Source organism: Lepus europaeus, chromosome 16, assembly GCF_033115175.1.
Source record: "Lepus europaeus isolate LE1 chromosome 16, mLepTim1.pri, whole genome shotgun sequence".
Classification (NCBI taxonomy): Eukaryota; Metazoa; Chordata; class Mammalia; order Lagomorpha; family Leporidae; genus Lepus; species Lepus europaeus.
In genome coordinates this window covers 59,968,918-59,983,624 of record NC_084842.1, presented here as the reverse complement: position 1 = coordinate 59,983,624, position 14,707 = coordinate 59,968,918, and the positions used below count along the sequence as shown (strand labels likewise).

At 52.6% G+C, this 14,707-nt stretch overlaps 1 protein-coding gene across 3 annotated transcripts in view; it reads left to right on the top strand.

The window, feature by feature from the left end:
• TBC1D1 (TBC1 domain family member 1) overlaps window positions 1-14,707 on the top strand; it is a 215,215-nt gene that overhangs the window by 179,857 nt on the left and 20,651 nt on the right. For all 3 annotated transcript variants that reach the window (XM_062212648.1, XM_062212646.1, XM_062212647.1), the window contains 2 exons: window positions 1,771-1,932; window positions 7,209-7,367. In XM_062212648.1, coding sequence (XP_062068632.1) covers window positions 1,771-1,932; window positions 7,209-7,367 — 321 coding nt within the window. The remainder of the gene's footprint in view (window positions 1-1,770; window positions 1,933-7,208; window positions 7,368-14,707) is intronic.

Genomic DNA, 14,707 nt, shown 5'->3' with positions numbered 1-14,707 from the left:
CTGTATGCCACAACACCAGCCCCAAGGTATTCTTTTAAAAAGACTTCCCTAGTTAAGTGATAAAAGTTTGTTGTAAAAAAATTAAACACTGAGTGCGGTTTTTCTAAAATCCCTACAAGCGTGGGGATCACGTAACTGCCGAGCCCCTGGCCGCCTAGCTTTCCATCTCGGAGCTCTCAGGAGATGCTGGCACTTGGCAAGAGAGTTTTGTCTGAGAACAGTTGTTAAAGAGCAGAACTGGGGCAGAGCAGTGCGGGCCTTCCCTACATGGTGGGCATAAATCAGGCCTGAATGTTGCGAAGTCCACCTTAGCTCCCGCACCCACCTTAAATGGTAATGTTTTAGGCCACTCACTGGCAAAATTATGTTTGGTCTCATCCAGTGTCGTCTCCCCCGGCCCAAGAAGCTCGCAGACAATGTGAGTCTGGGGGCTCTTGCTTACATTTTGAAGCAGTTGGATCCAATATCTCAAGTTCCTGCCTTGACGTGGCTTGGAGATTTGTTACAGGTTCGCACCATCAGCCTTGGCTGGTAAGGCTTGGGAAGGCCACTGATTTTAGGCCGCAGTGTTGTCAGGATTCTGAAGCAGCAGGATGCTGCTTGGGCCAACAGCAGAATACATGGATTAAGCCTTTGCAGCTGAGTCTGCTGGCCAGCTCCTTCTGGCTGTGTGAAGTGCTGCTCACTGCTGTTGCTTGCTGGGCTGTGTCTGGATAGCCAGACATGCTCACTGCAGACTTCCCTGCTGGAGAAATGTATATTGACACGGAGAGCCCGGTGCTGTTCCACAAGGCTTTCCCAAACTCAATTTGCTGTATAGGTGATTTCCACTTTAGGGACATTAATTGTGTTTTTTCCTAGATCTCCCCACCAAAAAATTAATATCAAGGTTTTTTAAATTTTATTTTAAGTTGTAAACTCCAAGAATGTAGAAAGCTGTTTAACAGGACTTCAGAAAATATATTCTTCAAAATAAAAGAGAAAAAGCTTAAAAAGATGGTAGATGAAAAGCTATGAAATTGAGGGGAGACAGCATTTGGCCTAGGGTAATTGGCTACCTACTAACGGGTACACAATCCCGGGCAAATAGTTTCCTGCCATTGAACTTCAGTTTCTGTGTCCATGAAATGAGAGGTTGGACCAGGGGGTCAATTTCAACTGTGAATTCAAAGGTTTCCTGCATTCGCCTCTCCCCACAGTGCAGCACAGCAGGTCTGAGCCTTCCTAATGGAGCGTTAGCTTGAGTGCAGTACAGGTCTCCATCTTCACATAGTTCAGGACCTATCGTATGAATGGGGTGGATTGATCCTGCTGGCTCCAGGAGGCAGAAACAGGAGCGATGGTAGAAGCTCCCTAAAGGAGACTTGGACCCATCCTTAGAGAACCTCAGCTTCTTTGGATGAAAAAGTTTAATCAGGCTCTGATCGTGCCAAGCACTAGGAATTTTAACTAACACGTAGCTGAGATGCGCATGGTTTAATGGGGCAGCCGTGAAGATGCGAAGAATGGGGCAGAGTGGCATGTATCTTAGCATACAGACAACAGGACACATTGGGCTAAAGGGGAGGAGAAATCTGAGGCTCTGGGCATCTTCCAAGGCATTTCCAGGGAAAATAGGGTGCAGTAGGAATGGTGACATCAACGAGGGCCTGCCAGGCTGCCCACGGCTGCCCCATGCCTCCCTGTAGCAGCGAATGGGCAGCCATGTTGCATCCTGGAAGATTGGCAGCCGTAGCATTTGTTAACATGCTCGTGAATGGTCTCTTCCAGCCTCTGAAAATGATTTGCTCACCAAGCGCCTGAAGCTTGATTATGAAGAAATCACTCCTTGTCTGAAAGAAGTAACTGCAGTGTGGGAAAAGATGCTTAGCACCCCGAGAAGAGCCAAGATCAAGTTTGATATGGAAAAAATGCACTCGGCTGTTGGGCAAGGTGAGCCTTTACCAGGAAGTTTCTGGCCAGCCTCATCCTTCATTGGTCACTAGCGAGAAGTGTGGAATAAAAAAAAAATCATTAATCCTCATTTTAGTGCAATCTCTCCTTCATGCACATTACAAATGCATTATTCTTCTCTGAGATAGTTAATGGAGCCATTGTTTCTACTGTAGTCCTTTGGCTGTTTTTTTTTTTTTTTTAACCTTTTCCTTCTGCTGGGGGTCTAACCACCATGCTGCACTGCCTCCAGTTGAATAGTACCCCGAGAGTGCTGTGCTCAGAGACCAAAAACGTGTGCGGTGATAAAGACTTCGGGTTCAGAACTGGCAGCTGCTTCCAGTGTGGCCTTTGCCAACCGTCCTCACCTTTCTGAGCCCTTCCCTCCGGGCTGGTAAACGGGAGCCATGGACCTCACGGAGGATCCTGGAGCTTTCTTCCTGTTCTGACTTCCTTGCATCGGGTAGCAGTCGCAGGTTTATGCTTCTGCCAGATGGTCCAGGATTGCTCTGCTGAACGAGGAGAAAGCAGAGAAAATGAGGTGTCTACCTTTCATTTCTTCATGGGTGACCAGGTGATGGTCCTCTGTGGCTTTGCTTCAGCAAAGGGTTGACTGTGCAGCTCCGTGACAGCTATTGCAAATATCTGGGCTTCTTGGGATCCTGGCCCCTAGATATGCGTGGGTTTTGTTGTACATTTTATGAGGAGACTTAATAGAATCCGTCACCCCATGTGGTGACATGGAGCATGGGCGATTGCACAGGTTATGTACTGGGGTGAACTGTGTCTGAGCGGAATTTGCTCATGGCTGCCCGACTTTGCCAGGTCTCTCTATGGCAAGAACTCCCTGTCCCTCTAAGCTGGTTTCAACACAATGAGATTTGATGACACCACAATGAGTGACTGCCATCGTCCATCTTGTGACTCACCATTTAAATGTGAGGATAAGACAGACTAGCGCCTTTGACCTTTTAGGTAGAGGCCCAGTCACCTCAGAGACCTTGAAACACAGGACTGACCTTGAGTGTCTCTAACTGAACTAAAGACACCTACATGACAGAAACCAAGGAATGTGTCATTTCTAAGTTAAAGTTAGATGGGAGTAGCAGGGTTAGGGTACCCACGTGGGCAAAAGAAGAAAAATTCTGTGGAATCTTATTTAGATAATTCAGTTTAGTTTGGCTCAAAATGATTTCCCTAAAGATATTTAGAGAGAACTCTATAGATAGAAACCTATTTTTGGGGGGATGGGATTATGATGAGGCCGCCAGAACAGCTGTTGGATGGGCCAGACGCAAACTCTGTGTGCCCTCGACCCAGCAACGCGTTTAGAGAAACTTGTTTTAGGTATTGAAGAATGCTTGTTGTGACATTGTTAAATAGCCCAACACCAAACAGCCCAGCCACATGACCACCCCGCCCCCTGTCTGAGAGAAGTTGGGAAGTGGGAGAAAGTGCAGGCAGCATGGTCTCCCGTGTAGCTGGCGTTCCTACAGCATATACATAAGAAAGCACCCAGGGTGCATTCGCGGATGTCCAGGTTAGGGGCACACTGGCCACCCATCCTGGCCCACCTGGCATGGCCCTGGGGCAGGATTCTTGTCCTGGGAAAATAATCAGTACCCTTTCTCCTCTAAAGTTTCAGAAGCTGCCAGCTTTGGATGGTAAATTACATGTTCAATCTGATTAGAGTTGGTATTGCACTTTCTTCTTTATGCCATTTGCATTTTCAAAGTGGTTTTTTTTTCCTTTAGATGTGAGTATATCTTTTAAGTTGGAAAGCAGCGCACATGAGAGGGACAGCCTCCTGCCCTCGCAGGACCCTGCCTGCAGGCCGTGGGTAGGCTCCACTGCTAGGTCTCTCTCAGGTTAGGAGCAAAGGCAGAAGTGTGATGCAAGTCATTTGCAGCAAACATACAGGGTCCTGCTTGCATGGCCTTTGCTTTTTCTATTTTTTAAAAGATTTATTTTACTTATTTCAAAGACAGAGTTACAGAGAGAGGTAGAGACAGAGAGAGAGGTCTTCCACCTGCTGGTTTACTCCCTAGATGGCTGCAATAGCTGGAGCTGCGCTGATCCAGAGCCAAGAGCCAGGAGCTTCTTCCGGGTCTCCCACGCAAGTGCAGGGGCCCAAGGACTTGGGCCATCTTCTACTGCTTTCCCAGGCCATAGCAGAGAGCTGGATCAGAAGAGGAACAGCCGGGACTAGAACCAACGCCCATAAGTGATGCTGGCGCTTCAGGCCAGGGCTTTAACCCGCTGTGCCACAGCGCCAGCCCCGGCCCTTTGCTTTGAGTCACAGAATCTGACCTTACTCTTGAATATCAGAATATGTGGTGCTAGCCAGTAACAGAGCCAAAGTTCTTTTCCTAAAGAAAAAAAAAAATCTGATAAGATAATAGGAATGATTTATTAATAAGAGGAAGTTGGACATATCATAACTTGGGAAAATATTCCAGTTTGAAAAATAAAATATTTTATGAAAAAAGTCCCACTATAAATCACTTATTGTGCTGTTTTTCAGCCCACATTTGCTTCTAATCAGGGATTAAAGTATTAGGGGCTTGGGTTTGTGTGTTGTCTGCATGTGTGTGTGTGCATGTGGGTGTATCCAAGATACATCTCTGAGGTGGGAGAGTGGAGAGGGACAGAAGAAATAAAATCATACAAAAATCCTGGGGCAGTGACTTAAGCTGCCTCCTGGGACACCAGCATCTCATATTAGACTGCCAGTTCGAGTGTCAGCTACTCAGCTTCCAGCCTGCTCCCTACTAATGCTCCTGGGGAAGCAGCAGAAGGCCTGAGACTTGAGGCCACTGCCACCTGCATGAGAAACCAGATGGAGCTCCAGACTCCTGCCTTACTCCTGGGCTGGCCCAGCACCAGCCATTGAGCTACCTGGGGAGTGAACCAGCTGATGGAAGGGGTATGTGTGTGTGTGTGTGTGTGATCTATCAGTCTTTCAAATAAATAATTAAAAAAGATTTAAGATAGGGGCTGGGGCCATGGCACACTAGGTTAATCCTCCGCCTTCAGCGCCAGCATCCCATATGGGCACTGGTTCTAATCCCCGTTGCTCTTCTTCCAGTCCAGCTCTCTGCTGTGGCTTGGGAAAGTAGTGAAGTATGGCCCAAGCCCTAGGGCCCTTGCACCCGGGTGGGAGACCTGGAAGAAGCTCCTGGCTCCTGGCTTCGGATTGGCGCAGCTCCTGCTGTTGCAGGCACATGGAGAATGAACCAAACAGAAGGAAGACCTTTCTCTGTCTCTCTCTCTCACACTGTCTGTAACTCTACCTGTCAAGTAAATAAATAAAATCCTAAAAAAAAAAAAAAATCAAGATAGACTAGTCTCCTGTTGCCACCATAACAAATTACTCCTAAACTGGTGGCCAAAGGAACAACAACTTTACTTTCACGGTTCTGGCCCAAAGTCAAGGTGTCAGCAGGGCTGTACCTGTTGCCTTCAGGTTTCTGCTGGCTGTCAGCGTTCCTTCACTCCTGTCTGAGTCACCCGAGGTCACAGTGATGCCTCTGGGTGTTCTGCTGTAAGGATATTGTCACTGGCTATAGGGCCTGCCTAGATAATCCTATATGATCATTCCATCTCAAGATCCTTACTTAATTATATCCACAAAGACCCTTTTCCCAAGTGAGGTGACAATCACACGAATGAGGCAGTGGACCTGTCTCTTTAGGGGCACTGCCATGCCGCTCTCTGCCCAGGGTCGGCAGACTAATGCTGAGGTAAGCATTAAGACAGCCAGATCCCCAGTGGTGCTCCCACGTGCGTGGACACAGTGCAGCCTCCAGCCCCCTCCCCACAGTCCTCCATGCCGAAAGATATCAGGATTCCAGAATCTCAGCTTAGCTTAGGCTGCTGCCTCCCCCCCAGACACCCCCAGTGCAAAATGTCCAGTGGTTCCCTAGAGATACCAAATCAAGTACAGATGTCTTTTTGTTTGTTTTCCTTCTATATAAAGATTTTCATTTTAAAATATAAGTTTTTAACATTTTGCCACATTCTAAAAGTACAGATGTCTTGCACTGAATTGAGCCTCTCACAAAACCCTTCTAGGGGTCGGCGCTGTGGTGTAGTGGGCTAAGCCTCCACCTTCAGTACCGACGTCCCATATGGGTGCTGGTTCTAGTCCCAGCTGCTCCTCTTCCGATCCAGCTCTCTGCTAATGGCCTGGGAAAGCAGTAGAAGATGGCTCAAGTCCTTGGGCCCCTGCACCCACATGGAAGACCTGGAAGAAGCTCCTGGCCCCTGGCTTCGGATTGGCCCAGTTCCAGCCATTGCAGCCATTTGGGGAGTGAACCTGCAGATGGAAGACCTCTCCCTCTTCCTCTCTATAACTCTACCTCTCAAAGAAATACAACCTATTTTTTAAAAGATGTATTTATTTTAAAGGCAGAGCTACAGAGAGGCAGAGACAGTGAGGTCTTCCATCCACTGATTCACTCCCCAGATGGCTGCAATGGCCAGTGCTGCGCCTATCCAAAGCCAGGAGCAAGAGCCTCCACTGGGTCTCCCACGCAGGTGCAGGGGCCCAAGGACTTGGGCTGTCTTCTACTGCTTTCCCAGGCCACAGCAAAGAGCTGGATCAGAAGTGGAGCAGCTGGGATTCAAACAGTGATGGGATCCCATATGGGATGCTGGCACTGCAGATGGTGGCTTTACCTGCTACCCCCAGGGCACTGGCCCCAAGAAAAAAACCCTTCTAACCAAATTGCTACCTGCCCCTGCCCCCAGGCACCTTGTGCCCAATAGGAGACAAAAGGTTCACTTGTGATTCCAGCTGTGTGACTTGTCCTGTTGCTCCCTTTTCCCTGGTCCTTAAGGCTTGGCTCCAGTGAAGGGTTCCACGAAAGCCTCATTGCTCAGTTAGAGATGGGCCAGCCCCTCAGTCCGAGCGCTCCCTGGCTCGGATTCGGTCCCTTTTGTGAGGCCGCGTTTGTGTCGCGGTTTTGCCTGCTTGGTCTTGCTTCCCTGGAATGCTGTTAATTGGCACCAGCTAGGGCATCAGTTTCTCCTTTGCAGTCTGACAGGCAGAGAGAAGACGTATTCTAGCGTTGAGAGCACAGAGGGAAGGGCCGGGAGAATGGGGAATGAGATGGGAGGCAGCCAGTACGATGGGCTCTTGGTGGCTTCCCTTCCACCCTGTGCCGGTCGCTCCTAGTGGAACGATTCCGACCAATGGAGTGAACTCATTTTTATTATTGTGTTGTATTCTGAACCTAAAGTCTCTCTTCGTATTTTCTGCTTCCCTTTTAAAGGTGTCCCACGTCATCACCGGGGTGAAATCTGGAAGTTTCTAGCGGAGCAGTTCCACCTTAAGCACCAGTTCCCCAGCAAACAGCAACCAAGGGATGTGCCATACAAAGAACTCCTGAAGCAGCTAACGTCCCAGCAGCACGCCATCCTCATTGACCTGGGTAAGGCCGCGCCGCCAGCCACAGTGCACCCTGGGAAAACCTGCAGAGACCGTGCGAGGTGTTCAGTGGCCTGCCCTTAGGTCTGGGAATCCACAGCGGCAGCCACGGATGGCTCCGTCCAGGGGGTAAAATCTCTGAGTGTTCTGGAGGCAGCCCGTTCCCTCTGCCTGGCGTGGAGGGGCTGCTCAGTGACGCTGCGCTCACAGCTGGGGCTCCGGTCTGTAAGCCAGAGGTCACCGGCAGGCTGTGATGTCGGCTGAAGGAACGTTCTGGAAGACTCACAGGTGTCTAGAACCAAGGCTTCATTTAGTTACAGGAGCCACTCCCTCCCTACCCTCACTGCTTACAGGTAGAATTCAGTGGGAAAATTGTAGGAAGCAGTCTGTGCATACCTTACGCGATTTTGTTTTGGGAAGTGGGTGGCATCTTGTCTCTTTGAGCACTTAAAAACAGAAAGATAGAAACTGTGTATTGGGTATGTGCAGGTATCTCAGAAAATTTGTAGAAAATAGGATTAAAACATTATTTTGGTGGGAAAATATTTTGAAATACATGCATGTTTTTTTCATAATGCACATTTCCATGAACTTTTTAAAGACTCCTCTGTGTGTGGATTTCAGTTTTTTTGGTTTTTTTTTTTTTGACCAAAATAAACACCCCTTACTCTTCCCAGCACGATGCTGTCCCATCCATCAATGTGGCCGCTATCATGAGTATTTGAAGCTAGTGCTTAGCTTTATGTTGGGCTGTGAACTACTCGCTGTAATCCTCACAGCACTGTCAGGTTGAAGTTGTTCCATCCCTATTTGGAGTTGAGAAGGAGGAAAGCGCAGAGAGGTTAAGTGAGTTGCTCAGAGCGGCACAGCCAGTTAGTGGCTGAGCCCGACCCCTGAGCTGTCCTTGGATACAGGGTGGGCAACAGCTGGTTGTCACCTTTGCCCCCTGTAGGCTGCAGCCTCTGTGGGCCGGGCTGGGGCTACAGCCAGGGGCGAAGGTGAATGTGAGGCACAGTGCCGACACCCCGATGTCAAGTGGCTCTGTGTCCTCCCCAAGAAACAAGGACACTGAGGGACAGAGCGGCCTGGTACCATGGCCAGCTGAGGGCAGGGGCCGGGACCCATGCCTCCCATCGCCACGTGCCCAGCCCAGGAGCCCCGTTTCGCTGAGGAGATGACCGGCTGGTGAGGGCTGGACACCCTCGGTCGCCCTGGCGGGCCCCCTGCCCTCAGGGAGAGCGGCTTCGTGAATTGGCCGCAGATGCGCCAGCTGGTGTGGCGAAGAAACGACAGTGACAGCGTATTCCTGTCACATGCACTGGCGTCAGGCCGGAGACAGCTGGCGGGGACTGACCCCCCCACCGCCCACTCTCAAACGCTTCCATTGCTCCGTTTCCCTTTGTGCCCCCCTTGCTCCCCCGGGGGCAGACCCGACCCTCAGCCTGGTTGTTGAGGTGTAGTTGCTTCTGCAGCAGGAGAGGAGAAGGCCAGCTCGGCCCCGGGGCCTCAGTCTGGCCTGGCCTCTCTGTGGAGAACTGGGTCTGGCCGAGCAACACTACAGCGTCCGCCCCAGCCCAGGGGACAGTGCGTGGTCCGTGGGCGCCTGGCACTGCCGGGGTGGCAGGGAGGGGGCTGCACCTGTGCCCTCTCACCACACTGTCCACGCCGCTTCCTTCTGCAGCCCAGAGGCTGGCCGTAGCCACCTGACCCCGACAGCGCTGGCCCAGCTGCACCTCCTTCTCGCCCAGTCCTCACCCAGCCTCGCTTTGGGATGCTTTCCAGCAGCTTCCCAAGGGCCTGACAGAACCTGTTCGCAATCATGCTTGTCCCAGGTCACCCCTGTGGGTCTCTGCAGGCTTCTCCAGCGTCAGCCCTTTCTCCCCACTCGATCGGAGCAGGCCTGAGGCGGAGGCTGGGGACCCTGCCTGTGGGACCAGGCCTGGTGAGACCCCTCCTAGAAGTTCCCCCAGCCTCGCTGTTGCTCCCCGCACCGCTCCCCGCAGCTAGCTCAGCCGATGGAGCCATGTGGTCTAGCGTGGAATCAGCGACGGTTCCCTTTCTCTTAGCAGTGACACCCACGTCCTGGCCGGCAGAGCAAGCACCTGCTGTGGGAAGTCCTGTGGGTTTTTCACGGGTCTTTGTTTTCCTGCTTCTTGCTTCACTTTCTGGAATTGGCTTTTGGCCTAAACAGCTCGTCACAGAATTGTCCTCCGAAGAGTAAGGTGGTGGTCCGTAGGTTGTCAGACGTTTGGCTGCATGTGGTCACAACCCTGCACGAAAACCAGGCGGCTGTCAGTAGCTCCATTTCACAGGGATCACGGAGGCCCAGGAGGCCGAGAGCTTTGCCTGAATTTCAGCTGCTCAGCAGCTGGAAATTTTTTCTAGACCCGCAGATCCCCTTAGTCTCTGTGTCCTGTCCTTTCCAGTCCTGGTGGGCTCTGCCAGCTCCCAGCCCAGCTTTTGTGCTCCTCGTTGGGTGGCATGATGCATCTGCAGGGTGGGGACAGGCCAGGAGGAAGCCACTGCTCCCGTGGCGTGGCAGATGATAGTGTGGCAAGCCGTTCTCCTGCAGAAGCCTGTCCCAACCCTCCAGCCTGTTTCCATCTGTGTCCACCTGCCCAGCCCTCAGGTCACTGGGACCCTCGTCCTCTCTGTTCTCTAACTGCGTCCTGGCTGGACAACATGGACCACCAAGCATCCTGCCTTCTGGCTGGGGCTCCAGATCCAGTCCTGGCCACACAACAGGCTGCCCGTGACCCTGGGCAACCAGCTGAAGACCCTCGAGGCTCTACTTTGTCTTCTGCCTCCCTGGCACCCCAGCCTGGAGTCCCCACCCACAGTCAGCGGCTTCCAGCTGCCGAGGCTGTGCAGCCTCTCTTGCGATGGGTCGGTTTTACTCCCAAGAACTCCTGGGCAGCCCCAGAAACACAGGAACACCGTTAGCTAGAAAGTAGAAACAGGAACTTCTGCGAGTCTCCCCACATCAGGTCCTTGTGGTTTTACTGATGTGTGCAGTATGGGTCAGCGCGTGTCGGGGTGTGGTTTGTGTACTGCACGGGGTGACCAGAGTGGCGTATGTGACGGGCTTCCCTGCAGTGAGACCCCGGAGGGCACAGCCCCTGCTGTGGTGAGAATTGGGCACCAGCGCCATCCTGCTCCTTTTTTTGCTTCCACTCAATGCAAATTCACCCAGGGCACAAAACCTCCCTGCTGTCTGCAAGAAAAAACTAATCCGGGGGTAGGAAAGAGCTTTCTCCTTGCTGTTTTGCAGTACTTCAGAGAGGCGCCGCCATGGGGAGGCGCTGTGAGCATTTAAGGTGACTCCGGACTCGGGGGTAGAAAGGCCTTCTCCTTTCCTGCTGGCGGTTTGCCCACCTGGCCTTGACACGCGCAGCGCGGCGTCAGGCACTTCAGGGTACAGGTGAGGCTGATGGGCACTGACGGCGAGGTGCAGGTCAGGGACCACCTTTCTCTCTCATCTTGGGATTGAGGTCCTGTGGGACAAACATCAGACCTTGGCGGTGAGAGACAGGAAGGGACCGGGAATTCGCCATGCTTGTCGTCTAAGCCGCCGGTCTGCCCAGCTGAAACCTTTGCTTCGAGGAGGTTGGTTGGACAGTTGACATTCAGGAGTGGCCACGCGCGATACTCCGAAGAGCCCGCCTTTGTTGTGACACAGCCGAAATCTCCTCATGGAATCCCTCGTGTCCGGTTGTTCGAACTATTCCTCCAGCCTCAGAGTGACAGAGCGGAAGCTGGGTGCCCAGAGAAGAGGGAATGGGGAGCGAGCCCACGCCCTCCGCCGGAGGACCGCAGTCCGCCCGCGGTGCCCGTGTGCCGGCAATGGAGCAACATGGGCTCCTCCCGACCCCTCGGAAGAGGGCGGCTTCCTGTGGTCTGAGCTCCACCGGAGCCAGGTGGAAGCCACCAACCTGATGTCCCTGATGCCAGAGCCGGGCAGAGGTGTGCCCAGGCAGAGCCCTGAGCAGCTCCAGCGGTCCCTGGGTCCGTCGAGGGTTTCCCAGAGGTAATCGGCCTGTGGGAGAGCTCCCTCTACTGAACCCCCCACCATGCCTGTCAGTGGATTCCGCAGAGCGTCTCAGAGCACTGCTGTACGTTCCACCCGCCGCAGGAAGCCCACCTTCTAGGGAACACACACGAGGCAACCGATGACCAAACTGTGTACAGTTCTCGGGCGTGAGATGAAGGGTGGGTTGTCTTTCCTCCTGTTTGAAATCCTGCTCATTGCTAAGCGCAGCAAGCTGAAGGAGCTAGCGTCCCAGATCCTCACCCAGGGAGGAATGTTGGAGGTCACTGGGCCGTAGGCTTACTCTTCCCGCACAGCCGAGGAACCCAGGGCCTGAGAGTTAGAAGCTCAGGGCGGGTGGGTGCTGCTTTGCCACTACCACCCCAGGACGATGCAGGCATCTCCAGGCCCTGGGGAAAGGGGGGAGAAGGAGACCTGTAAGTCAGCACCTCAGAGCCTGAACAGCTTTGCTGGGGCACGGCTGGCAGACTGCCGTAGATGTTAGATCATGAACGAAGCTGAGATGGCAGGGGCCTCGCCCCAGATGAGGCCAGGCGGGCACTGTGATGAGGTGGGGTGCTGGGGCCCCTGTGGGGTCCCTTGAGGAGCTTGTAGAAAACGTGTCGGGAGGATCACCCTGGAAAGACATCCCCTGGACGACCTGGAATTCCTTAGAGACACGTGGCTCTTGGAGCACTTCATGGCCAGGAAGCTCTCACTGAGCTGGAAATGCGTCTGGACTGTGACCTCCCAGGTCTCGCCAGCAGCTTCGGACGCTCAGGGCGCCATCCTCACCCCTAGTTTAATAAGGATAAGGCAGCTGCTTAGGGCTGGTGTTTGGCTGTCCCCACTGCTCTAGAGAGAAGGTTGAGGTTTAAAAGACCTGTGTTCTCTGCTTGGTGGGGAGCTGGCAGGCCGTGTAGTCTGATGTGTCTGTGCCAGATTGCCCTGTTTTTACCCAGTTTCCCGCTAGGTCACGAGAAATGTGGGCTTTCCCTCAGCCGGCGTCTTCCAGAGCCAGTGTTCCTTCTAGGGGCGTGTGGCCTTCTGTAGCCTCTCTCATTGAGCCAGAGACCCGATCTAGAACCTTGGCATAGGCTGAACAGAAACATACAGATGGCCACCAGTGTCCTGCCCGCAGCCCGCACAGGTGTTTTGGTGGCTCTGGGTGGTGGCGATGTGTAGTTTGTTACTCTTTGGGATTCACACCAGCTTTCAGTTTTACACATTTATGAATTCTATATTTGGTGAGAATCAGGTGCTGGGATGAGACTTTTTTTTTCCCAGTGGGAGTATATCAGGTGTTCAGGTTCCTGTGGCACATTTGTGGTTACCAGAGTGACGGACCTGCAAGGCTGCTCCTCTGGCTTTGTTGTAAGTTATTTTGCACATCTACCACGAAAGCCTTTTTTTCTGTCTTGGTTGAAACTTGGGGTTAGAACGCGTGTGATGGATCTGAAGCCGCAGCTGGGACAGCAGACTGCTCAAGGCTGCCACTGCACCAGGCACCGTGCCTGCACTGCCGCCTCTGCAGAGCGCGCCCTCGGCCCACTGAAAGAGAAGGCTGGGGTTAGGGAAGCCGGGCGGTCGGCTTTAATGGGGGCACGTTCCAGAGATGCTTGATGAGTCTCCAGCACCATGGAATGCCCCTTGGAGGGTTGGTCTCAGCATGAGGGACACGTCTGTAATTTTTTTAAATCAGTGAAATGGGTGATGCTTAAGATTCTGATTGGTTAAAAAAAAAAAAAAGATTGTGATTGGTTAGAGAGGTGTCCAGGCCCTGTGAGTAGAGAGGGTCTCTGGAGCAGAACCCAGGGCCCGTGCCTCATGGGCCTGTGTCCCCTGCTCCGTGGGGCCTCTGTGTGATGGCCTGGAACCTTTCCTGAGCCGTGCTTGGTGATGGCGTGAGGACGGGCCCTGTGATAGCACTGTGGGGCCCCCTCCTGATGCCAGCTTGCCGTTAAAGGCTCTGTGTTTGCAGAATTTGGCCTAAGGTTTCTGCAGGGAAAGACTCTAGTGTGAGAGGGGAGGTGTCTGATCAGTGGAAAGCATCACAGGGACAGTTTAAATTTACAGTAACTAGACCAGATAGCTCTGCCTTTCCCGGTGCTGCTGCATGCCACACACCTGCCGTGTCTTCTGCCACCAGCACCTGTTTGGGACCCCCAGGAAGGGGGAGGGTAGATTGCAGGCAGAGGCTGGGGCATGAGCATAAAGGAGGAGGCGTTCCATCTGCTGGGGGACTGGGTCTGGGAAGGAGGGTGGTGAAGGAGTACAGAGATTCTCTACGGTTTTGAGAACCTAAGGAAAGCGATACACGCGTGCTATCCAGTATGGAAGCCACACGTGGTTGTTGAGCATCTGAAACGCAGTGGTCCAAATTACAGTGTGCCTGCTGCCAGTGTAATACATACACCAGATTCCAGAGACTAGCTATGAAAAAGAAATGCCAAGTGTCTCGAAATTGTTTCTCTAGATTACAAGCTGAAATGGTAATTATTTTTTTATATAATGGGTTTAGCAAATACCTTATAATTAATTTTGCCTTGTCCTTTTTTTTTTTTTTTTTTAACTGTGGCAGCTAGAAAGTATTAAATTCCATGTCGGGCTCCCCTTCCTGTTCCATTGCACCTGTTGCTCTAGACCAGGAGAACACATAGGCAGTGCCACCCCTACCCCCACCCCCCCTACACACACTCAGTTCTGCACACAACCCAGATAGACTGAGAGAGCCAGAGCCCCTACTGCCAGTGCCTGGGTTGAGGCCTGGAGGTGAGGATAGAGGTGGGAGGGTGTATGGGGAGGCGAGAGGACAGAGCTCTGGGCTGACAGAGTGGAGGATTTGTAATTGGAGCAACAGGGAGCTCATGATGGCCGCCCAGCAGTGGGGTGATGTTTTCAGGATTCATTTGGGAAGGATTTGTTAGGGGTAGAGGCAGAGCAGGTAAGAAGTGAGTGCAAGACAAGAAAGCAGGAAAGTCACTGGGAGAATTGCCCATCCTGTTAAATCCGGCTCAGATGAGCCCCTGTGTGTCGCGTGGGTGCTCCCTGGGAGGCCGAGGGACACTGGAATGTGTACTTCTCACGTTCTGCTGAGACCCTGTAGTTACAGCAAATAGTGGGCGTGTGGCCTGGGTGCACCTTCTGCTTTGCCTGACCTGACGGGTAGTGATTCTCACCTGGCTCCTAACCAGGCACCTTTCTGTATCCTGGAAACAACACCCCCACCCCCAGTCCCACAGTCACCTGCCAGAAGCCAGGCAGGGCCTTGACTGACAGGTGTCAGCCACGAGCACCTCCTGGACAGAGCAAGTCTT